Genomic DNA, 25792 nt, shown 5'->3' on the forward strand with positions numbered 1-25792 from the left:
TAACTGCTGGTCTGGGAAACTGCACATGAAGAATGTAGCGGTCCTTGAAACTCTGCAGGAAGAATTTACCGGTCCTTGACTCCAAAAAGGTTGAGAAACACTGCTCTAGACAATGCAGAAGGCAACGACAGTCAATGCTATCAAAATCCACTGAGAGATCCAAAAGGACTGTCACACTCTATAAATTCCTAATTGAAAATAATCCAGCAGGGTGATCACGGTAATCTCAATCCCATAGCTCATCTGAAAACAAGTTTGAAATGGGTCAAGATAATCCGTTTCCTCCAAAGCTGTCTAGAGCTGAGAGGCCAACCACTTCCTCAATAATGAAAGATAAATGTCTGTTTTAATTCTGAAACTACATTCAGCATTGCTCTTTTGTATCTTTTTGGTTGCTCGTCCTAGTAATAGTATTATCCAATTGATGTGGGGTTTTTTTTGTTCTAATGGACCAATATGGCTGCAAGCATTTTATAAATAGATCAATTAACTTTAAATTTTTATTTTTAGCTTCTTTTAGTTCCCTTTGTATTACCCTTAAAAAAACCCCTCTTTATATTTCTGCCTGCCTGCTTTATATTTATAGTCACTGCCTGGTGCGTGGGTGGCACATGTGTGTGTAAGAGTGAGAGAGAGAGAAATAATCCTACTAACCCTGTCCCTGTTTTATTTCAGTTCTTCTCTGTGCAATGTGTAGAGACCACTAGGCATAACTCATTACTCACTTTTGGGCCTGTAGATCCTACTAGCAGCACTGTGGCTTCCTCCACGGCCCCTGGATCAATGTGGTTCCATGGTGCTTTGTCCCTCCCCTCTTCATCTATATGTACAAAGGACTCTGGGACTTGTAGTTCTTGAAAAAACATGTCACATAGGAAAGCATATATCCCTCTGTCTCTCAAACTAGAAGTCCTAGAATTAACCGCACAAGCACACACACTGTTCTAGACAAAGGTCCTGGGCTGGCTAGGAACTCCCTGTTCAGGATGCTGCTTGGCTCCAGCAAATCTCATTGTGGTGACCCACACACCCCGGTAGTAAATAACTTTCTATAAATATCCTCAAGCATAACCTACATTTAGTCTTATGTATTCCTCATGTATTACCAGATATCCTTCTGGTAATAGGGTACAGCCTGAACTGAGCTGCTTTGGCTCTCCATGCCCCAGTAAAGTGTACCTTCCCCAACTCCCATGCTTGAGTCATCCTCTGCCACTAAACCCTCAGCTCCATAGTACCATTCATTCTTTTGTCCTCCTAGTTCCAGACAGCTTGATTTCCAGGCCTTTGCAGATGGGGATGCTGGGAGTTGTAGTCAACATCTGGGAATCCATGTTACATGGTACACTGATTACAGCAGGCCTTGACAGTTTTTCTTTGCATCTCTGAGTCAGCCCCAAAACTGAGGAGCCAGACAACGGACACTTGACAAAACTATCATTGTGGGGGGACAGGGTGGGCAAATGGGTTCCTCTTTATCCACTTTACAAGTAGCATACTTAGAACAGAAAAAGGACAGTCTGGGACAAATAAAGATTTTACTAAATAATTCTACCTCTGAACATCCTAGTCTAGGCAATGTAGTTAAATTTCTAGGCACCATAGCACCTGGGATTTGTCTAGCCCTGCATCACAGTAATCAAATCTAGGTGTAGGGAGGGCATGGATCACCATGGCCAAATCTGACAAAAAGAAATGGTCACAGCTGGCACACCAGTCTACAACCCTCTGAGCTATGGCAGATACCAAGGCATCCAGCTGTAATTCTGGGTCCAATATAACTCCCAAGATGAAAACTTGCTCCTTCAATAACAGGCTGATAAGCCATAGACAAATCGACAGTTTTACTGACTAGAACTACCTCCATCTTACTCAGATTTGATTTCAACTTGTTTGCCTTTCACTGAGGCTATTCTCATGATGGAGGGAAACCGGGAGCTCAGCCTGGTTTCCCTCCATTGTGAGAACCACTGGGCATGCAGGCGGCTAGCCCGCCTAAATACCCCTCCCCCTAAAAAAGGTTAACCGAGAAGAGTGCTCCATTAACCTAGTTAGTTTGAACATGTGTCAACCGCGGCTGACAGACTCGGGGGGACAGGGGGGAAGGGACACCAAGAAGGCACCACACACTTGCGTGGTGACTTCCGGGGGCTGGGGGGCGGCACGGAGGCACCAGCTCCCCCTTCCCCCAGCTCCTCAGCGAGACATGGAGACCCCCGGAGCTCCTCAGCGAGACATGGCCAGGCACGTGAGTGCCCAACTGAAGCGGCCGCTTGTCTGGGTGGCCAATCTGGCTGCCCAGCAAAAAGTGACTGACTGATCGTGTGCGGGGAGAGCGAGCTAAGCCAGCTCTCCCCGCAGACCCCATTAAGGCTCTACACACTGATCGTGTGTAGGGCCTCACTGTCTCCAAGCAGCATCACCTTCTAGAACCCACCCTGTAGGAAGAAACAAACACTGTAAAACAGTGCCTCCGAAGCCCATTCCTGCATGGCATTCCAGAAAGATACCTTGGCCAGGGGTACTGAAAGCTGGTAAGCGGTCCCAAAGAACAAAGAGGTGTGCACTCCTCCTGTCTAGCTCTTGACATGTCATCCACTACAGGAACCAAAGCAGCTTTAGTCCCAAAACCAGAGTGGAAAGCAAACTGAAAGGGCTTGAGGTAATCAGCTTAATCCAGGTATCCTGGAGCCTTATACTTACAGGCTTGACCACTTTACCCAAGAATGGCAGATTGGAGATGGTTTTCCACTTCTACACAATATCAGCAGGCACTGATTTTGGGCCCTATTTCTGGTATACTTCCTTTTGGATGTACTTCATACAGTTGTCATTTTGTACAAATTTCCATTTTATATTGCAAAAGTTGAATATTATATTTTTCACATACTTGGGTTAAAGAACAGTATATAAATATCTGCAGTAGAAGTAGCAGTAGTAGAAATGCAGAGGTTAGACACCTCTGAGTATTTTAACTGCACAACTATTTATAAACTCCTAATGTTAGTGGTTTCTTGCTTACTGAATTCATGAAATGTAGTAAGAAGGCAATTTTTAGCAGGAAAAAATGTTTCCGGATGTATCTACTAGTCTAGCATAAGCAGATAGAAAATAAACGTTATATTTTTAGGACCTTCAGTAGCTTATGCAGACTCTGACCTCATTTTTTACTTGCAGGGCTGAGAAATATGATAACAGTAACAAACAATCAGCTTCAGAGAAGGAGTTACCATGCTGTGACCATTCTAGCTGTAAGGAACCCCCTCTTTGTTTCACTTCAGGGTTATAGACCTGGTTAGATCTGATAGATACCTGTAATTTTAAATCTAATTGGGAACTTTCAGATCATTTTCACCCTCCATGAGTCCCTATCCTTTCGCCTTTTAAAATTTTATTTTTAAATGAGATTGCAGACAGGGGGTATATTAATTTCTATACAGTGCTTAATATATTTTAGTTGCTGTTATAAATAAAATGATGATTTTCTACAATTGCCTTCTAATACCTTATTGTTTCCTCACACTTAGGATGTATTTATTCCCTGCTTTTCTATATTAACATGTATGCAAAGCAACTTACCAATATTTTAAAGGAATAAACCTAAGAATCTAGAAAAGTCAGAAAAACAAAGAAAACCTGCAAATGTCTTCAAATATTAAAACTATGACACCAATCTTGATTCTGTGTTGATGAATCCAGTTACACATCTCTACTAAGAAATCAAAATCCTACAGTGTACTGTACCCAACCAGTAAATGCTCATTAGATCTCCTGCCTTCTATATAGCTACCTTTGTTCTAAATATGTTTTCTGTCAAGTTTCTAGTTGCAGATGGTTATAACAATGTATTACTTCATGTCTCCCAGGAGCTCTGTAGTTCCTTCTTACTCAAGCAGTGATCTGGATAACCCAGAAGCACCATAGTGGTGTTATATGTCTACTTTCCTCAGCACTTGAGATGATGGGTTATCAGATACAGAACTGGAACTGAAAGGACATCATAATTCAGATAAGTCAAGTAGCATGGCAGCCACTTCCTTCTGGTGCTAGTGGTGTGTGTGTGTGTACTGGTCACATGGGTTGGATAAACTGTATGGATCTTTCCCACAAAACCAGCAGTCTACGGGGACCATTCAGATCTGGTGCAAACAATGCACACAAATCAGCCTCACCCATGTGGTTGTGGTTGTAGCAACACCACAGGGAAATGACTCCCATGCAGTTTGGAGTCTCTGAGGTATGGGTGCCTTGGCTTCTTTTAAATTTAAGTTCTCTGTCCAGTAACCCATCATCAATGCACTGAAGGGAGTAGACACAGAAATGCCAGTATGGTATGCTACACCAGTAATTCTGGATTATCCCCATAGAAAGGTGGCAAGTGAGTATAGAAGATTGACATCTCAATCATTCCTTAGTTCTGAACTTCTGCTGCCACCAGATATAATTTCCAGAGTACAGCCAGGTAACTGAAATGTATACCTCAACTACTAGAATTATCAAACAGATCTTAGCCTAAAATCAGAAACAGGATAGCAAACACCATAGACTTCAATCATATACAGATTCAAAATTAAAGTCATTTTACTGCTTCGTAAAAGATACGGCTTACACACACACACACACACACACACACACACAGTGCATATATTGAGACAGTCACAAATCATTACATGGGTAATGAGCACAGCTAAGATCAGTAAAATCAGACTAAGACTATCAGGAGCATAATACCTTCAAGTCAACCATATTTACTAATAATGGGAGATTGGTTAGTTTGGCACAAGACAATACAGATGTGCAATTTCTACACATCTGTACAATTCAGTGCATTAGTTTCAATACTATCCTTCCTCAACTGTTCTAAGCAGCCTCTGCAATCCTGTCAACTTTATATGGAGTAGAGTCAATTAAAAGTGTTGAAACAACATAAGGGTAAATAAGTGTCTACTATAAAACTCACACTTCAGGCTGCTGAGAGAAAGCAGTCCTATTACCGTCTCGTTATGGACCATTCTAAGCTACTGTAGGTTTAAAAACAAACAAACCCTGACATGCACCTCTAAGGAGTACTTTTCTATGGGTCACCTAGTAAAGGCAGTTCCTCCATTCAGGAGCAGTGCTAAAGTACCCCTTGGCCCTCCCCTCAAAATCCCAACCCACAAGCCCCTCAAGCACTGACCTCTTCGTTTCCCGAGGTTTCTTTCCTTGTAAACACAACTCTCTTCCTCAGCCTCTTCTCTTTCCACGCCCCATCCTGTTATGTCATATGTTGTGTGTCAGTGAATTCTGGAGGGTGTAGGGTTTTCTAAACCAATAGTCTTTGTCCAGATGCATGCTGGTTACTGTAGTCGCCCCGCATTATCCGGTTTTGTATACTGTACCGTATACTCCATGGGAGAAAAGCAGCACCACCCTCCAGTATTGGCCACAATCTCTCTCAGCCTCACTCCCAGCAACACAAAATGGGGGTGGGTGGAATAATATAGGTCAGTTTATTTCTCCTTTATTCCTAGCGCGGAAAAAGCTGACAGGACCATTTTTAATTATTATTTTTTTAAGTACCATATTTCTGACACACCAATGTGTATGAAGACCTGTGCCCGAAAGAGCATGAACTCATGTCTTTAGTTCTACCTGCTGTAGAAGGAGGAGGACGACACGATACTGCCAGCTCACCGCTACGATATCAGATCCTTGCGGGTCTCCCGTGACGTGAGCTGTCACTCTTATCTTCTAACGAAGAAAAAAGTGAAGCAACCAGGAAGTCCGGACTCTAGACAAGGAACTTTCAGACAGTCTAGTACTTTTCTTTTTTGTGTGTCTTTGAGGAACCATCATAGACATAAAAATCTCATAGACATCTCTCTCTATCTCTATGGCATGCACCCACCTTTGCTCCAAGGCATTCTAGGCAGACCTGCATCTTCCTTTTACAATGTAGCATCTATAGACGATGCCTTTTATGTCGGAGACTTAATGTATCCCCCCACCACTACCACTTTGTGCTATGCCTAGACTTCAACGAAAGCCTTTATTAGAAGTCTATGAGCCTAAACTCCCTCCCCCCAGATCCAGTTCCTCGCCAACGTTCAATGCAGGCGCCTTTGGCCTGTGCGCCGTATTTTGTCTAACCTGAGTTCGGGCATCTCGTTGCATGTTGGGAAACGTAGTTCTTTAGGTGCTGGAGGTGTCCTGCGGCGAGTACTGAAGCACGGTCTGCCTCGTAGAGCCCGGTAGAGTTCAACTGACAAAAGGAGCCGTTGGAGCGGCGCGTGTTCTCCCGGGGTAGGGGGGTGTCTTGCGGGTGCGTTTTCCTACCCCTTCGGGTGTTTGCGGAAGATGGCGTCCAAGGACGGGAGGCTGCTACTCTCAAAGCAGGGGGAACAGTTGGAGGAGGGGGAGGATGAAGAAGATGACGAGAAAGAGACTGAGCGCCTCAGTAAGGAAGCGGGGGGGGGGGGCGCTCAGGAACTGTAAGTGGGGTGTGGGGGTGTGTGGGGTGAGACCTTGGCCGGAGGAGGGGGGCTGGCTGCGAGGTAACCGTGTGCTCGGCCGGTCCTCCTCCAGCTGCTCATTTGGTCCATCTGCAGGAAGCTTTGCTTTAAGGAGTCGAGCGCTCGTTCCTTCACATGTTAAGTTTCTTCTAGGTCATTCTTCTTTTCCAGACTTCTGGCGGAGAATGCTTTTCTTAGGTCTTGAATCCAAATCGCATGCACACTTCACTCTTTTACATTTCAGAAGAGGTACTTTTAGGGTGTGTAAGAGCAACGGATGATGCCACCAATTGGTATTAAACCTAAGCACCTGTTATGTTCTGGTCTCCTGATCGAGAACGAGGCGAGTACAGAGCAGTGACTCTCCAAGAGAGAGAGAGTGGACAGCTCCCTTTTGTGAATGAAGGGGAATTTGTTGCATCTCCGTACGTATAGGGCAGGCCTGCTCAACTTAGCCCCCCCCCCCAGCTGTTTTTGAACGACAACTCCCATAATTCCCAGCCACAGTGACCAATAGCCAGGGATTATGGGAGTTGTAGGCCAACATCTGCTGGAGGGCCGAAATTAAGCAGCCCTAGGGAGCGATTGGTTTATTCAATCCATCACAAAATTACTTGCTGGCTGTTAATGGAGGCTGTGAATTGTGCTGAGATGCAATCAGCCGCCTCTTCTGTGGGTGGGGTAGGCACTGGGACCTCAAGAACTTTTAACTGATTTGGTTTTGCATGATATACTGCTAGTGTGGTGTAGTGGTTAGAGTGCTGGACTAGGACCGGGGAGACCTGAGTTCAAATCCCCATTCAGCCATGAAACTAGCTGGGTGACTCTGGGCCAGTCACTTCGCTCTCAGCCTAACCTACAGGGTTGTTGTGAAAGAGAAACTCAAGTATGTAGTACACCACTCTGGGCTCCTTAGAGGAAGAGCGGGATATAAATGTATTAATAATAATAATAATAACAAGCTGACCCCGCACAGAGCATCTGTTCGCTCTTTGGGGCCGGCTACCTCTCTCTCTCTCCACCCCCCGTCTCCGGCGGGGCCAAGTGCGGCCGCCAGCGCGGCCGCCACCAGCGGGCCGAGTGCGGGCCGAGTGCGGGCCGAGTGCGGCCGCCGCCACCAGCGGGCCGAGTGCGGCCGCCGCCACCAGCGGGCCGAGTGCGGCCGCCGCCACCAGCGGGCCGAGTGCGGCCGCCGCCACCAGCGGGCCGAGTGCGGCCGCCGCCACCAGCGGGCCGAGTGCGGCCGCCGCCACCAGCGGGCCGAGTGCGGCCGCCGCCACCAGCGGGCCGAGTGCGGCCGCCGCCACCAGCGGGCCGAGTGCGGCCGCCGCCACCAGCGGGCCGAGTGCGGCCGCCGCCAGCCTCCGCTTCGCCTCCGCGGCCGGGCCCGGCCAGTCCCGCCGCCTCGCCTCCACGGCCGGGCCCGGCCAGTCCCGCCGCCTCGCCTCCGCAGCCGGGCCCGGCCAGTCCCGCCGCCGCCGCCTGCCCAGGCCAGTCAGTTCTCCTGGGTGCGCCTTACCCAATCAGGCGCCCCCGCAGCCCAGCCAATCAGCACACCCAGGCACACCCAGAAGAATTATATATATAGATAATAGTTTTCCCTGGACATACAGCTTGGGGATTACTGCTGCTCTCTGGCAAATACTAAGTAGCGAGTTCTCAGTTGAGAGTCAGTGTGCTGTACTGTTAGAGTGCTGGACTAGAACTAGGGAGCAGTCCTGGATTCAGATTTCTGGGCCAGCCACATTCACAGGATTTCTTGTTTTCTCTGAGAGAATAATACTTGGTGCTGCAACCTCAAGTACTTTCTTCCTTCTGTTTGTATAACACCCCAAACTCTTTACCTGCAGTCAAAATTGCTGTGGCTTCATATGTAAAACCAGTTGTGAATATTGCAATTAGTTTGTTTTAAATTCTGGCAGTGAGCTGAATTCCTCTGAGCATGCACAGGTGACTCTCTTCTTGGAAAAACAAATTAAAAAGAGCCTAAGAGCAAAGAGTATTTTCTTTTGCAAAGTGAATCAGCTTTTCTTTAATGGACCTAAGGGCACAATGCAGCTTGTGTGCAGAACTCCATCCCCTACTGGATAAGAAGCAACTTTTCAAATAAAACAATGTAAGAATTGAGTTCCCTTGAGCAAATGTAGTGGGCATACCCTCTGATCAGTAAGATCACTTGATTTCTTTTTTAAAATGTATGCTGTTACACAATCACCAAATACATTGTTTTCTCTTTCTTGCTTCTGGCCTTGAATACGCCTTTCTGACAACTGACCGGGAGATTGAAATACATTAAAATTCTGGCCAGGTATACTTGGCAAAGGGGATTCTGCTATGATGTGTGTTAAGGTCATCCTCTTTTCTAGTCTACTTGTACCCCCAGAAGTCTCCCAAGTCCAAACAGGACCTAAGATCCAGATGAACGAAGCCCTAAATGGAGCTTTTCTCACAACCAAGCTAAGTCCTGATGGCCCCTCAGACTAAGCAATCGGAAAGTTCCAGATAGTATTAATAGTGATTTCCCTCCATATTCATAAAACAATAGGAAGAGACAAGCCAAAGGAAGATTTTCGTTTGTGTAGCCCTGCCTCTTTTGCCCCTTCCATTCAATTTTTAATAAAGTCCCCAGCCTCAGAACCAGAAAATTGTGCAGTCTACCACCTGAAAAGCCCAGAGAGAAAAACCAGTAGATTTGCTCCCAGAGATCTTTACTGCCCAGGTCCTTGCCAATGAGCTCAGCACCCAGAACACAACCACTGCAGAACACTCAGAGAGAAAGAGAGGTTGTTTCCCAGAGGTTTTTGGCTTAACTAAGAGCTCTCAGGCCTTAATTTGTATCCCCTGCTGAAATGAAGTCTGAGTATGTGTCTCTGCTCACAGTCATCTTGTTTTACCTTTGTTTCCCCATTTCATCTCCGTCCCCATTTAAACTGTGAGCCCTTCCAGACAGGGGCCTGTCTTTTGTGGATACTTTTGCTTATATAACTATGAAGCACCACATGCACTGATGCCACTTATCGAATTATAAATAATTCTATATTAGCCAACAGTAACATTATTTATTGGACAAGAAGTGTAGTCGATGGGTTCAAATGACTTAAACCATGATTTAGATTCTTGGGAACATGATCCAAGCCTTGATGCTTGGATCATACCTCTCTTGCTATAGCATTTAATCTTGGTTGGCCCATTTTTTTCCATTTTTAATAAGAGGAAACATGAATTTTTAAACACGTAAAACAGCAGAGTTTCTTCAGCATTTTACATGGAACATCTAGTAGAAATTCAGTATATTCAGCTTTTTTCCATCTGTTGTATTCTTTCACATAACTTTCTTCTCTTGGGACATACCTGATGTCTTTTCTTTGTAACAGTAATGAATGTACTGTAAATTGATACTCATACAGCTAATTAAAATGTATTGTAAACATGACTTCTCATCTCTCTTCAGATGGCATGGATGTCTCAAGAAAAATGGAAAGAATCAGGCCAGATGTGGAGACGACTAAAGAAGTAAAAGTTAAACAGGAAGAAATAGAGCAGGAGTCCATAAAGAGGTCTAACAGTAACCTATTGGATGCATCATCTGAATCTCCCAGAGGTTTGCTAACAGAACATTAAAAAAAATATTTCTGGTGTGAAGGGGATGTTTAGAGAATCTGGAATATCAGTCTAGGGATACATCCTTCCATTCACTTTTTAAGATGTGTAGTTATTGCTTTTCTCCTTGGACCTAGAAATACGTCCTCTAATTGAGGATGTTGAGAGATGTTATATTCTTCTAATATGAAATGCCAGTTTCTTTTCTATCGGTTCTTAAAACATCTCTTTCAAAGTATTCAGCCAAAACATCAAAAGGAGGAATTCACTTATCTCTTTAAGCCTTGGCAGAAATCAGGGTGGATTGTATTCAATTTAAGAAAAAAACAAAGCAGAACTTTGTGTTCAGTGTTCTGCAACTCCAATATTGTTTAAAATAGCCATTTATATTAATACAGATATTGGGGTATGGACCACCTCTAATGCATTGCATAGATACTAAGAGTGCAATGCACTTATGGTGATAGGTCAAAGAGACCCCACAAAATGCTGTCATAATAATGTAGATCTGGTTTGTAATACGACGCCAACAAATATTTATATACCACTTTTCAACAAAAGTTCCCAAAGTGGTTTATGCAGAAAAATAAAAATAAATAAAATTAAATCTGTAATCCGTTGAAGCCATTAGAAATTGTTTCTGCACCTGCACGGGAGCCTGTTGGTGTGGACTACCACAGCTCCTCTTGGTGCTTGTGCCCCATCCCACATGGCTATTTAAGGCGGGAGAAGCACCAGCACTTCAGTTCCTTTGTGACCGCTGTAGCGATCAGTTACTTGGTCACCGCGGCTCCTTGTATAGGTTCCTTTTCATTGTGAGTTCTAGAAGAGAGAAAAATAATGGACTGTTTATTGGTAAATTGACTTTGGATTGCTTTAGACTATGGCTTGGATTGACTTCGGATTGATAAGGCAATGGATTGGACAGATAACTTGGTTTAACGCTACCAGAATGCTGACAATGGCTATGGATAACCCTAAATGGCCTGAGAAAAACTCAAGACAAGAAAACATTTAAAAGATATGCTGAGTACAAAGCTAAGCTGCTCTCGCAAGACGGACATGATTTGTGTTTAATTTGCCTTGGAGAAGCCCACAGTATTACTTCGTGCAAAGTTTACCGATCTTTCTCAAAGCAAACCCATCGGAATAAGAAGCTTAGCCTATGGATTGTGCTTTATGATGATGTTTTAAGTCCCCTGTGATCATCTAAGCAGGGTGCAAGCTCGTCTTTTAAGCCATCTGGCTCGGGGGCTAAGACTTCAGCTCAATCTAAACCCTCGATGCCTGTGTTTAAGTCTCTAAAACCACCGAAGAGACAAAATGGAGACAAAATGGCGGAGGAGTTGGAGCCCACCGAAAAGAAGAGAAAGGCATCAACATCAGAAGATATCAGAAGATGTCGGTGTCAAAAGTGACAACCTTGACATTGACATGTTCAGCTTTGACACCCACTACTATTTTGTCACTGTCAGCCTCAAGGCATTAAACACTGAGGCCACAAATTCCTACGGTATCGAGGTCGGATCTGGTGCAGAGAGCTGCATCTCTTTCGCTGGTAATGACTCCAATGAAATCCCCATCGACACAGGCGATGGGAGAAGTGCCCTCAACGCTGAATACACCGATTCTGATGGGACCAATAACTCTACGTTGTCAGGTGCCTTTCACATTCAAGATCGAGGATGCTGATAGGGCTGATGTCGAGGATACGGGGGCGTTGGATCCTAATATGGCACATTCTCTACTGTCTATGCTGGGTTCCAATAATACTACTCCTTCAATGTTTAGAGGATTCCACAGTCAGTGGAGCATGACACCCATTCGGTGCCTCATGATTTGGCAGAGTTATTTGCTGATCAACAGCACCCACCTGTGTGCTACGCACTTACGGCTGTGCATCTAGTTACTACAACTAGTTAGCACACCTGCGGATTCTCGCACCAAGCATCTACCCAGTCATGTGACTTTGGCCGAGATTCTCCAGGGCTAGCATATGATTACCAGGAAGACAGGTCCTGGAAATGACTGCAGTCATGGCCACTCAGACTCTGATGGAGGAGCCTTTCCTGCCACCTAACCCGGTAATGACATCTAAGCAGACTCAAATGAGGACAAGAGGACAAGGCTGCTGACATCAGCTGCTACACAAACTGATCTGCTGGAGCTTGAAACTCCACCTCCTCAAGAGCCACCTACATAGGAGCAAGAACCAGACTCATGACCAGCAACATTTGGAAGTCATCATGGCTCTTCTGACTTAGAGTCAGATACGGATACAGTTGACCCAGATCCCTCACCGGATGTTGCAACACCTTCTCTTATTCAATTAAAAGATATGGTGGAGGCATTGGGGCTTAGTCTAACAATGCAAACAACTACTATTGATGATCCCATGTACTTCTTTATGACCAAGGCTATGTTTTTATTCATTCATTCATTCATTCATTCCGTTTATAAACTGCCCCATCCAGAGGCTCTGGATGGTGTACAACTATTTTTTTAAAAACCATAAAAACAAACCTCATTTAAAACACGCTACTGAAAACAATATAAGAACAATTTTAACACAATTTAAAACCAATTAAAATACTTAAAAACAATTTTAATCTTGGAAGGCCAGACCAAGCAAGTAAGTCTTTAGGGCTCTCTTAAAGGCCAACAGTGAGCCTAAACTGCAGATATCTGCTGGGAGTGCATTCCATAGGCCAGAAGCATCTACAGCAGGCCTGCTCAATTTAGGCCCTCCAGCTGTTTTTGGACTACAACTCCCATAATTCCCAGCGACAGTGGCCAGTAGCCAAGGATTATGGGAGTTGTAGGCCAACATCTGTAGAAGGGCTGAAGTTGAGCAGCCCTGATCTACAGAGAAGGCCTGGTTCCGAGTCACCACCAGACGTACTGGTGGTAACTGGAGAAGGACCTTTCTAGATGACCTCAGCGTGCAATGGGGATCATACAGAAGAAGGCTCTCCCTAAGGTAGTCCAGACCCAAGCCATTCAGGGTTTTAAAGGTAATAACTAGCACTTTGTATTTAGCCTGGAAACATATCGGCAGCCAGTGCAACTGTTTTAAAACAGGCATAATATGGTCTCTCCGCGTTGCCCCAGATACCAATCTAGGTGCCGCATTTTGAATAAACTGAAGTTTCCAAACTATGTACAAAGACAACCCCACATAGAGCACATTGCAATAGTCAAGCCTGGAGGTTACCAGCTGATGCACCTCTGCTTTGAGATCGTTCTCTTCAAGGAATGGATGCAGCTGTTGAATCAGTTGAAGTTGGCCATAGCCTCCACCTGAGATACCAGGGTGAGGCCTGGATCCAAGAGCACTCCCAAGCTGTGTACCTGTGCTTTCTGGGGGAATGTAAACCCATCCAGCACAGGAAGATCTAACTCATCCCTCAGATTCCGATCCCCCAGAATGAGCACCTCAGTCTTGCTTGGATTCAGCTTCAATTTGTTATCCTTCATCTAGCCCATTACTGCCCATAGGCAGGGATTTAGGGAGTGAATGCCATTTCCTGAGGAGGAGGAGGAGGAGGAGGAGGAGGAAGAGAAATAGAAGAAATAGATTTGGGAGTCATCAGCATACTGATCACACCCATCACCAAATCTCCTGATTACCTCACCCAGCGGTTTCATGTAGATGTTAAAAAGCATTGATGACAGAATGGAGCCCTGGGGACTTCATATAATAGCTCCCACTGCAAAGCAGTGCCTCCTATTTCCAACTCCCCCAGGTGATCCAGAAGGATACCATGGTCGATGGTACTGAATGCTGCAGATAAGTTACACTCCCTCTGTTGATTCCCTGGTACAGGTCATGCATCAGACCGACCAAGGCAGACTTTACCCCACAGCCTACTCTAAAGCCAGTCTGAAATGAGTCTAGATAATCAGTTTCCTCCAAAACTGCCTGGAGCTATTTGGCCTCCACTCTCTCTATCACCTTGCCCAACCATGGGAGACTGGAGACCAGCCTATAACGATCCGTTACTGAGAGATCTAGGGAAGGTTTCTTAAGAAGTGGTCTAATCATAGCCTCCTTCAAACAAGGAGGCATCCTACCCTCCCTCAGTGATAAGTTAATGATATTAATTAGGCCATCTCCAACAATTTCCTTGATAGATAGAAGCAGCCAAGTCAGGCAAGGATGGTCCGGCAGATGACACATGACTCCTGCAGATAAGGAGGGCAGGAAATTGGATGTACTCAGGAAGAAAATCTACTCCACTGCCTGTTTATTGGTTAAGATAGCCAATTACTCAGCCTGTGTGGCTAAATTCAATCGCTGCCTCTGGGACAGTTTCGATCAAGACATGGACAATCTTACTCCTGAAGAATTCAAAGCACGTTTTAAGAAGAAGATGATAAAGTCGGCAGAGGTGACATGCCAGCAGCTGAGTACAGCTAAGCATCTGGCTGAATCTGAGTCCAGAGCAATGACCGCATAAATCACGTGGAGGTGCCATGCATGGCTCAGATCTGCCTCCCTTCAGTATGATATGAAGGATAAAATAGAAGGGCTTCCATTTGATGGAAAGGGTCTCTTCTCTGAACAAACAGACTCAACTATGGAAAAGCTCCATTAGCCAAAGTTTATAACTAAAACGTTCACATCTGTGTCTTCAACCTCCTATGCATCGAAATTTAAACCTTACTACAGGCCGCATTCCAATTTAGACAGCAGGACTGCAGAGATTTCAAAAAGACTCACCGGCCATATAATAAGAAGCATTATCAGTCAAAGAACAAGATCAATCAGGGCCAGTGCAATAAACAGGTGGCGGCCCAAAAGCAGCACCTTTGAGGTCAGCAACAGCCCATTGAACCATTCTTTGGCCCCATTCAAACAGAAGCCTATTGTCATGTCCCCTAGCTCTGACAGCGAGGAAGAAAGGGAAGCTGTCGGCATTCCAGCCGAGTCTGGAATGTCTGAAGGGCAGAGCCCGACTGCAGTGGAATTAGCTGACGGTTCAGAACAGACTCAACAGCCTGAACCAGCAGAAAATGTCAGCGACCAATCGGGGGATGATTTAGGCATTGGAGCTCCACCAACGCCACGGCAACGCAGGTGTTTCAAACGCAGGTCACAACTGGAGGCGGTGCGGAGGAGTAAGCGCCTGTTATCGAAGGCTGACAAGCCGTAAATCCTGACACCTGGGAGCTTTCGACTGGCTCCATAAATTGGAGCCTCTGACTCCCACTCATTGCTGAGTTTCAACAATTGTCATTCACCCACAGCAAGCAGCCGAGCCGTGTACTTCGCTGGCCTTGGGCCAGACCTTGACACCTATCCCAGCAAGGTAGCTCTGCATGTAACGACCTGCAACACCTATCGGCCTCAAATACTGCTGACTTGGCAAAGAGGCACCTTTTAACGTGGTGATACTCTTTATTTAGGGGAGAGTAATTGGCCCTATCCACCCCCAGCACAGTACCTCCAGTAACTGTTGCTGGTGTCTGTCTTATGTTTATTTTAGATTGTGAGCCCTTTGGGGACAGGGATCCATCTTATTTATTATTTCTCTGTGTAAACTGCCCTGAGCCATTTTTGGAAGGGCGGTATAGAAATCGAATAAAAAACATAAAATTAAATAAAAATAAATAACACCTTCAACCAACAACAGCATCAAATTGGCAAACCTCATAACATCAGATCAGTGGGTGTTGAAGATAGTCTCTTCAGGCTACACCATAGAGTTCAAAGCATGACCAATTCACAAGGGGGTATGCTTTACAAGAAGCCACCTAATGGCGCAACGGGGAAATGACTTGATTAGCAAGCCAGAGGTTGCTGGTTCAAATCCGCGCTGGTATGTTTCCCAGACTATGGGAAACACCTTTATTGGGCAGCAGCAATATAGGAAGATGCTGAAAGGCATCATCTCATACTGCGCAGGAGGAGGCAATGGTAAACCCCTCCTGTATTCTACCAAAGTCAACCACAGGGCTCTGTGGTCGCCAGGAGTTGACACTGACTCAACGATGCAATTTACCTTTACGCTTTACTAGGGCAACTGATTGTCTTGGTGTGGTGGGCACAGGGGCGGGAGGATTTCTACTACTACTTTCCCCAAAAGGAACAGTGGAATAAGACCTATAATGGACCTGAGACATCTGAACATGTGAAAAAATATCAAATGACGACGTTGCAAGACATTCTGCCGCTTCTGCATCAGGAGCAGTGGCTTGCAATGTTAGACCTGCGGGATGCTTATTTTCACATAGGAATCAGACCATCATACTGGAAATATCTGAGATTCACAGTGGGCAACTCAATTTACCAATATCAAGAGCTACCATTTGGCCTCTGCACTGACCCCCAGGTTTTCACAAAGTACATGGTGGCAGTTGTGACGCACCTCAGAACCAGAGGGCTAGCAATTCACGCTTAGCTAGACGATTGGCTGCAGACATCAAAAAACAGAGAAGGGTTACTTTCTCAGATACAGTACTTATTGCAGCTTCTCCAAGCCCTCGGAACAGAGGTCGACTGAAAAAAATCTCATTTGATTCCAGTGACGTCAATCTCCTACATAGGGGTGATCCTGGATATACAGATGGGGAAGGCCTACCACAGGAGAGATTCCAAGCCACCTTGGAGCTCATGCGTCAGTTCCAATCAAAACTGATGTAGCACGCAAGGCAGATTCAGCACCTTCTAGGCCTCATGGCATCTTGCAAGACAACAGTTGGTCACACACACCTGAAAATGATAAAATTGCAATTATGGTTCATATCTACCTTTGGTCTGTAGACAGCCCCCAGAAACAGTTAAACATTCCTCCGCAGATCCTCCAATCCTTGGGTTGGTGGACACATGCAGAGAAACTGTTGCAAGATGTCTCATTTCAGCTGGCTTCTCCCACAGTGTGGGTGACAATGGATGTGTCAGTGCTGGGCTGGCGAGGACGTGCAATGGCAGTACAGACCAGGGTCTGTGGAGCTACCAACAGAGGCAGCTCCACATCAGTTTCTGGGAGCTCCTGGCAATGTTTCAAGCCATGAAGGTGTTTCTGCCTATGCTTGAAGGGCAAACTGTGCAGATACAATTGGACAATACAACAGCAGTTGCCTACCTAAACAGGCAAGGGGTGGTGGTGTCCAGATCACTGTGTGCATTGAGTGTTCAGATATGGCACTGGTGCATCAGAAACAGTATCACTCCCCAGACCATACACATAAAGGGGATGGACAATGTTCTTGACAATGACCTGAGTCGCTTGTTTACCAGAGAGGAACAACACAAGTGGGAATAGAACAACAGGTACCTAAGTCCAATATTCAGGTCATGGGGGTACCCCAAAATAGACTTATTCACAAAGGCTCATAATACTGAGTGCAAGATATACTGCTCGAGAGCAGGTCATGCAGTTAATAGGGAGCGCATTCCAGATAGACTGGTCCCAACACCTGTTGTATATATGAATCCTCATCTGCCACTCATAGGAAGAGTAGTAGCATGACTTCTGGCCAATCATGCCACTTGCATCCTGATAGCACCCTGGTGTTATCCTGATAACAGCCAGGCAGCCATGGTTTCTGCAACTAGACAGACTGTCCAGTCACACATACAGGAGACTTCCACAGTTCAAAGATCTCCTATCGCGAGAAAGCTGGCAGGTACTAAACCCACAGGTGCCCACTCTAAAGCTGAGAGCCTGGAGGATAGGCTTATAAATAAAATCTTGCTTAACCAGAGGAAGCCTTCAACTAGGAAGAACTATGCAAGTAAATGGAAACGGTTCTGATCTGGATAGTGGTCCTGGACATTCATAACAGTGGGTTCTGTGCCTGCGCAGACCAGCTTCGGCAAGAATTCTATAGCTCCTCGAGACGCCTGCAACCGCCTACTGCACGTGACTGCAGCACCATCTGGTGGCGGTTGGGCGTCCTTATACTCAGTTTCTTGCTGACCGCCGTTAGGATCAGTCTTCGGAAATAGTTGCTCCTCAGAACTTACTATTTATCTTTAATTGTTACTAAAATTTTGGCTGACGACTACGGAAAGGATCGACTACTCTTGTGGATTTTGTTCAGACTTGTTTGAACTTAAAAAAAAAAAAAAGGAAAAGATGCGGACTGTTTTGACCATTCTACTTTTGTTTTCCCTCACGGCTTGTTTAGCGATCTCAGACCTCTCTCTCTCAGACTCCGGAACGGCAGACCATTCTTTAACAACAACATCCTTCGGACACTTTTGAGATGAGTGCCCAACAGAGGACGGTTAAGGAGAAAACAACGTTTAAGAGGTGCTCTGAATGCACTTCCTTCTACTGACAGCCATGACCTCTGTCTCTTCTGTTTGGGCGAGGCTCATTATACTGCTAAGTGCTCTGTTTGTGTGACGTTTAACAAACAGACTCTAAAGAACCGTGAGGCACGATTAAAGGTGTTCCTAATGGAGGAAGCTCTGATGGCGCGGAAGGGCACTCCTTCAGCGCCAGGATCTGCACCCCAGACGCAGTCTAAAATCCCGGTGGAATCAAAACAGACTTCGGCCAGCGAACCCTCGGGATCGAGGGGATCGACGCTGAGTGCATCAACATTGAAGAAGCTAGATACGGCTTTTAGGAAGCCTGCGGAGCCGTGCTCTACCCCTAAGAAAAGGGCTGCTCCAATGTCGGGGAACTCTCCAAAAAAGAAGAAACATAAGGAACGACACCGCAAGGAGCATGGACATAGCTCAACCCGGACCCCCTCGCCATCGGGGTTACAGTCTATTGCAACTCCTCGGCATTGAGCGTTCTCTTTGTCCCCGGCATCGACGCCGATGTCTCTAAAGCATACGACGCGAGAGGAAGCTGCTCGACATCGAGGGACACAAGCAAGAGCCGCTCGACATAGAAGGCTATGTCGACATCGAGACTGGCGGAAGACTCAGCCCACACTTTGTCTCAGGTGACCACTTCTATTACTCAAGTACCGTTGACGTTGGCTGGCTATGGGGAGGATCCTGCTGCGGAAACGGTCATTATGGACACCATGCTTGATGCGGAAGGGGTCGAGGTTGCGGAGGAGGATGCTGCAATAGATCACCAGGACCCGGAAACACCACCTCTGCAACGTGAGGCTTCATCCCACAGGTTAGCCTGTTTACTGGAGTCAGAAGAGAGCACACCATCGACGGGAATGTTCAAGGGCTTCAATGTCTTTGAGGGTTCTGTCCCCAAGACCCCTTCGATCTCTGCTACTGCCACACCCTTAGTGGCTCATGTGGACTGGAGTGAAACCTGCTCCATCTCTCGTGCAGAATACTCCCTGTTCTCGCAGTGGCTAAATGAGCGCAATCAAGGGGAAATTAATTTTATATATTCCGAATCTGCTGCTCAAACATCACCATATCCTGTGTGTCAGAGTGACACTGCAATCCAGACCTCTGCATACCGTCCTGATCAGCGGACAGTGTCACTCCAGGCAGATTTTCCTAGGACTATGCAAGTAAATGGAAACGGTTCTGTTGCTATGTGGCTTCAAACAGCTTCCACCCTTTGAAGGCTGTGGTGTGCCAGATCCTGCTATATCTGACAACGCTAAAAATCTCCCTGCTGTCTAATGGCTCAAAAAAAAGTGCACTTAGTGAAGCCCCTGGGCTGGGATGGGAAGATGGTATTCTCTCACCCCAGTTGCAAGAACTTCTTGAAAGATCTCCTAATCTATATCTGCCATTTAAACAGCCACTGGAACAGTGGAGTATGTCTTTGGTCCTTTCTGCTCTGATGGCCGCCCCCTTTTGAGCTTCTGGCTACAGCTAGCCTGAAACTGGTCTCACTTAAGACTGCCTTAGTGATGATTACAACCACCCATAGGGTGAGTGAGCTTACAGCCTTGAGGATGGACGGTACCCTTACACGCTCTTCTACACGGATAAGGTTTAACACATCCTGATATCGAATTCCTACCAAAGGTTGTGACAGATTTTCACATAAACCAAAATATCGTGCTGCCTACCTTCTTTAACGCATCTACTACTTCTCTTGAGAAGGCTCTGCATTCCCTGTATGTCAGGAGATCTCTTCTGTTCTACCTGTCGAGAACAAAGGCGATTAGGAAAGTGAAAAGATTGTTTATATCTTACAAAGCGAAAACACTAGGCCAGGCTTTATCAAGACAAAGGTTATCCTACTGACTAGTAGAACTGATCCTCATGATTTAAACCTTACAGAAAGTACAGCTGCCAAAGTCCATAAAGGCGCACCCAACTAGGGCATACAGAGCCTCAGCAGCTCATCTGTCGGGCATATCATTCAAGGACATCTGTAGGGCTGCAGCCTGGTCCTCAGAATTGCCCTTCATGAAGCACTATGCCATTGACTTGCACTCTGCAGCAGAGGCGAATTCTGGGATAGGAGTTCTTGAAAGGGTGTTACAAGTGACTACTGCTCCCTCCAAAAAGAGCTAACTAAACACTCATTTCTAATTGATTCAATGGATCATGAACCAGATAAACAAATTGCTCACCTGTAATTGATGATCTGGTAGTGATCCGTTGACATCTATTAGACTGTCTTGAACCTCCCCTCTGCAGTAGTGTGCAAGTCTACATCATAGAACTCACCTGTTGTATGATGCAGATTATCTACAATCATCTACAGAGATGATCACTTGCTGCAACGGTCGTCCAGGAACTGAAGTGCTGGCACTTCCTCCCACCTTAAATAGCCACGTGGTCATGTGGGGTAGGGTGCAAGCGCCAAGAGTTCACAATTGGTATGCTTTGATCTTTGAGATGATCCATGTTGCTTCACAATATTGGGTTTGGGCCTGTGCAGTAGACCCTCATGGGTGAATTCCATAGTTCCTTGAGATATTCTTAGTTCTGCACGAGGCACAGTCGTTATTTTTGATAGAGCACCTGTTGCTCAGTTCTTTCTCAACTGCTGTTGCGTTCACTTCGGGAGAGTTGTGCTCCTTGGCTGAGCTTGCTTTTGAATATTTTTGAATAGAATATTTTGCTTTTTAATAATAAATAATGTTTTGACCTGGTTTTAATTTTTTCCCCAAAGGAGAGTGTAGTCGCAGGAGGACAGCTATGGGTAAGTGATAGGTATTAGAGGTATATGGTTGGGTAGTTCAAGTCATGGAAAGGTAATGAAGCAAGGCACAAAAGACTCATGCTGCTGCAAATCTGTTAAAGAAGTAAAAGGAAGTTGCATTCAGTTTTAAATTTCTGTACAACAAAAATTCTTAACTAAGAGATAAATGGGATTCTTTTATTCTAGAGAAACACATTTCAATTCAAATGTCGCTTGCTGATTTAGAGAAATTGGCTGACTTGAAGGAGGACTACCTAATCTCAGCTGTTTCCCAGAACACAGACCATCATGAGTCAGGTATTTAAACTAGCTCCAGAGAAGAGCAAGGTATGGCTGAAAGAAATAATGGTACACTTTTGGGGGGCAGAGGGAAAGAGACTGTAGCAAAGCAGCTAATCCAGGAAACTGGTTGGTAAGGGAATGAAAATAGTTGACCTTAATCTGGGAGCAGATGCATCAGTGGTGGGTTATGAGCTGGATGTGTTGGTTTAAAACAGTGGGTGGCTTTAAGAGGCATTTGGATAATTTCATGGAGAAGAGGTCTATTAACAGCTATTAGTCTGAGGACTATAGGCCACCTCCAGCCTTGGAGACAGGATGCCTCTGAATACCAGTTGCAGCAGCAGGAGAGAGAGCATGCCCTCAGCTCCTGCTTGTGGGCTTCCCAGTGGCACCTGGTGGGCCACTGTGTGAAACAGGATGCTGGACTAGATGGGCCTTGGGCCTGATCCAGCAGGGCTGTTCTTATGTTCTTAATGGCAGACTGTTTAAGTGCTAGTGAATAAAAGGATTCCAATAAAAGGCCATATAACTTTATGTACAACTCTATGTGCAGTACTATATCCAAGGTTTTTTCCCTGCCAGTCCTAAACCAGGCGTTGTGCTTAAGCTAGCCCCATGGAGGAAGGTGGGTGGAGAGTAACTTGCAGTGGCACCAGCAGCATGGGGTGGGAGAAGAAATATATAGATTAGTAGAGTAGGGGTTGGGTATCTACTCCTTGCCTAGCTATTTTCACAGTCAACCTTAGATTTAGCAAATTTTATCTTCTTTAACATTTAAAGGAGCTAAGGTTTGTACAGCAGATCTAGCAACTCAATTACTGCAAGGCTTGCTTAAGCCAACTACTCCAAAGCTGAGTTTGCTAGATCAAAGCAAAGCAGTAGGCAGTGCAGCTTGGCTCCTTCATAATCCAATTTAACTGCAAAGGTCTTGAGCTGTGTTGCAGAATTAAATTTGGGTTTTGAATCGCTTCCTTGAAAGCCTAATAACATTGTCTAGGGGACATCAGGCAATGTCCTAGCAAGACTTCAAAGCAGGAGAGAGGGTTAATACATATCTCTTTTTATTTGGTCTAATTTGCATTACCAGCTGGCAAGAAATCTTGCCCACTATGCCCTGAAGAGAAATTCAGAGCTTGTTATGGACATAAGCTCCATCGCCACCTTCAGAATCTCCACTGGAAAGTATCTGTCGAATTTGAAGGTAAAGATGACTGAAATATCATTGTAGTTGCTAACACAACACACAGACTGACATCCTGACTAGGAAGTCCCATTGAAATTGAGACTTCCATTGGGTGATTGAGTCAGAATGTCACCCAGTGTCTTAAAATAGAATTATAGTGGCAGACATTGGCTCCTTGTTACACCTTGTCCAGGACATTTAGTTTCAAGACAAACCCCACAGTCGCTGGACTACATTATGAAATGTGAGGGTTAAAGTTTAACAGATAAAAGTAATTTATGGTTGCTAAGGTAGCACAGGTTACTGTTTTACACAGAACAACAATGGGAACATTGCAAATTATGAGATTACCTTTCTGCATTCCAGGCTACAAAATGTGCATCTGCCACTTACCTTGTCGACCTGTGAAACCAAATGTTACTGGAGATCAGGTAACAGTTGTTTAGCTATAGATGCTTATACATTTAGTTATGAGTGGTGTCATTTTATGCTTCTATGGAATTTATTTCTCATTTTAATTTTTAAACTGGAATTTACTAGTTAATCTAGAGGCTGTGAGCTTGACATTTTAACCTATCCATTCTCGCTTATTGATGGCGGGGGTGTGTGTGGAGGGGGGAATTGATAGTGGGGAAAGAATGCACTAAGTATACACTGCAAGTATTTTTTTTTGGCCTGACTAGGGAAATAGCATAAAACTTATTTTGATATTTTACATTGTTTATTTAACTGTTAACTTTATAAAAGAAAGCTTCAAAAACAGACTTAAATAGAATGTGTTATGCTGACCGTCATTTACCCTGCCATTTTATTTATTTATTTTATTTATTTATTTATTTAATTTAATTTAATTTAATTTAATTTAATTTAATTAATCAATCCATTTCTATACCACCCAAAACGCATGTTTTCTGGGTGGTTTACAAAACAGTAAAAACAGCCAATAAGAGATTAAAACATTTCAACAAAATTAAAAGTTAAAACTATTAAAACACAATTAAAACAGTATCTAATTAAAAGCCTGGGTGAACATATGCGTCTAGACTGGCCTTTTAAAAGTTGTAAGAGATGAAGAGGCTCTTATTTCAGCAGGAACTGTGTTCCAAAGCCTCGGGGCAACAATGGAGAAGGCCTGTCCCCGAGTAGCCACGAGACGAGCCAATGGCAACTGCAGATGAACCTCTCCAGATGATTTCAATGGGTGGTGTGGTTCATAGCGAAGAAGACATTCTCTTAAATACCCAGGACCCAAGCTGTTTAGGGCTTTATAGGTTATAACCAAAACCTTGTACTCTGCCCGGAAACTTACCGGTAGCCAGTGTAGATGTTTTAAGATAGAAGTGATATGGTCTCTCTGAGATGACCCAGAGACCAATCTAGCCACCGCATTCTGGACTAACTGCAGTTTCTGGACTACTTACAAAGGCAGCCCCACATAGAGCGCATTGCAGTAGTCAAGTCTGGAGGTGACCAGCAGATGTACTACTGTTCTGAGGTAATTTATCTCAAGAAATGGACGCAGCTGGCGTATCAGCCAAAGCTGATAAAAGGCACCTCTGGCCACTGCCTCAACCTGGGATACCAGGGAATGTATTGTGGGCAATGTTAGCCTAGAGATTATATTCCTATCCCAACTGAAAATATGCCTGTGTGATATGGTATGATACTAGCTGTAGTGATCAGCCACCCCTCCCCTAAAGAGTTAACAGGGAGTGAATCTTCATCTTGACTGACATACTGGTGAACTTTAAGGCAGCCAATCAGTACATCAGGTGGGTGGGACCTAGAGAGTGGGTTGTGGGGAGATTCTGGGAACAAGAAGGGAGTTCTTTTGGAGCCTTGCTCCCTCATGGTCAAAGCTAGAATGAAGCTTTCTCTCATGGAATGACCTCTGCAGCTCCTTGAAAGACAGGAGGGCAGAATACTTGAATTCTCTTCCAGAGTTTGGGTGAGTTCAAGGCAAAGAAACCAGGGCTTGAGCTGTGGGAAGTTAGTCTAAGGGAAATTTTGTTTAGTCAGATTTGGCATTAGACTTTTGGTTTCTTTTGTGTGTGTTGTACATATTCCTGATACTGTTCTATTGTTGTTTACCTGTAACATAATTAACCTAAGAAACACTAGCCTTCACCCATCCAGCCAGGGCGTTGCAAAAGACTCTGTGAGCTTTTAATTGTGCTTTTGTATTTTCCTACATACCTGCTCCTTGCAACTGGGTAACCACAATTTTTAAAGCATGCCACCCCAACATTACTCGGGGTGCTTTTTGAAGTCATCTTGTAACCTACTGAGTATTTTTACCTGATCTGGATAGTGAGGCCTTGACAGACATAAAAATGGGTTCTGCGCCTGCACAGGACAACTTCGGGTAATATTGATTAGCTCCTCGCGACGCCTTTTAACTGCCTCTGCACGAGCCGTGCAGTATCTATACTGGCAGTTAGGCATCAGTTACTCAGTTTCTTTCTGACAGCCGCTGCGTTCGGACCTCGGAAACTTTGTTGCTCCTTGGATAGTGATTTTGTAATTTTACTCCGAAAATGACATTTTTTGCTTACCACCTTATCATAAACAATAAGCTTTAGCGGACACACAGATTGACTTGGATCGGCAATGACGAACAGCAAAGCCTAATGATTATAACTCTGTCCTGTTTTTTATCTCAGGTCGTCAATGACAAATGGCAACGTCTAACGTTTAGAATTCTGTCCCGTATTTGTTTCTAAACCTTGACACTGAACTGTGTTCCTACTTCCCCCTGTCACGACTATGGCAAAGGTTTTTAAAATATTAAAGAGATAAACGTGACTGCTGCAAACTCCTGTGCCCATGAGTACATCTGTGAGGGAGAAGACCACCTTTAAGCGGTGCATTCGCTGCAGGGCTAAGCTTCCGTCAACAGACAGTCATCAGCTTTGTCTCCTCTGCCTGGGAGAAGAGCACTCCACGACTGCTTGCCCTATTTTATTTATTGTTGAATTTCTATACCGCCTTTCATTAAAAACAACCCCAAGGTGGTTTACAAAAGTTAAAAACATACAATAAAAATGACAATTAAAATATTAAGCTAAAAATATAAAACAAATCTAATTTAAAAACTATAAAATACAAGCATAAAAACACATAGACACAAGAGTAAAAACACATAGAAGCAGCATAGAAATGGTCATGTAAAAGCCTGGGTAAAAAGC

General features: G+C 44.8%; 2 protein-coding genes across 26 annotated transcripts in view; one reads left to right on the top strand and one right to left on the bottom strand.

Annotated features, from left to right (window-relative positions):
- Nucleotides 1-6368, bottom strand: part of SWT1 (SWT1 RNA endoribonuclease homolog) — a 107255-nt gene extending 100887 nt beyond the window's left edge. For 3 of the 17 annotated variants that reach the window (XR_008305455.1, XM_053242617.1, XM_053242609.1), the window contains exon 1: nucleotides 5180-5607. The gene's annotated coding sequence lies outside the window, so the exon portion shown is untranslated. Of the gene's footprint in view, nucleotides 1-725; nucleotides 756-5057; nucleotides 5077-5179; nucleotides 5609-5634; nucleotides 5845-5890; nucleotides 6103-6132 lie in introns of those variants that run through there. The other 14 variants (XR_008305456.1, XM_053242624.1, XM_053242616.1 and 11 more) reach the window with 7 other exon arrangements.
- The window catches only part of TRMT1L (tRNA methyltransferase 1 like), a 58898-nt gene continuing 38479 nt past the window's right edge, over nucleotides 5374-25792 (top strand). The window contains exons 1-5 of one of the 9 annotated variants that reach the window (XM_053242627.1): nucleotides 5374-5486; nucleotides 9946-10095; nucleotides 21326-21436; nucleotides 22509-22622; nucleotides 22971-23035. In XM_053242627.1, coding sequence (XP_053098602.1) covers nucleotides 9951-10095; nucleotides 21326-21436; nucleotides 22509-22622; nucleotides 22971-23035 — 435 coding nt within the window. In that variant the 5' untranslated portion in view covers nucleotides 5374-5486; nucleotides 9946-9950. The other 8 variants (XM_053242625.1, XM_053242628.1, XM_053242633.1 and 5 more) reach the window with 8 other exon arrangements.

Source organism: Hemicordylus capensis, chromosome 4 (assembly GCF_027244095.1).
Source record: "Hemicordylus capensis ecotype Gifberg chromosome 4, rHemCap1.1.pri, whole genome shotgun sequence".
Taxonomy (NCBI): Eukaryota; Metazoa; Chordata; class Lepidosauria; order Squamata; family Cordylidae; genus Hemicordylus; species Hemicordylus capensis.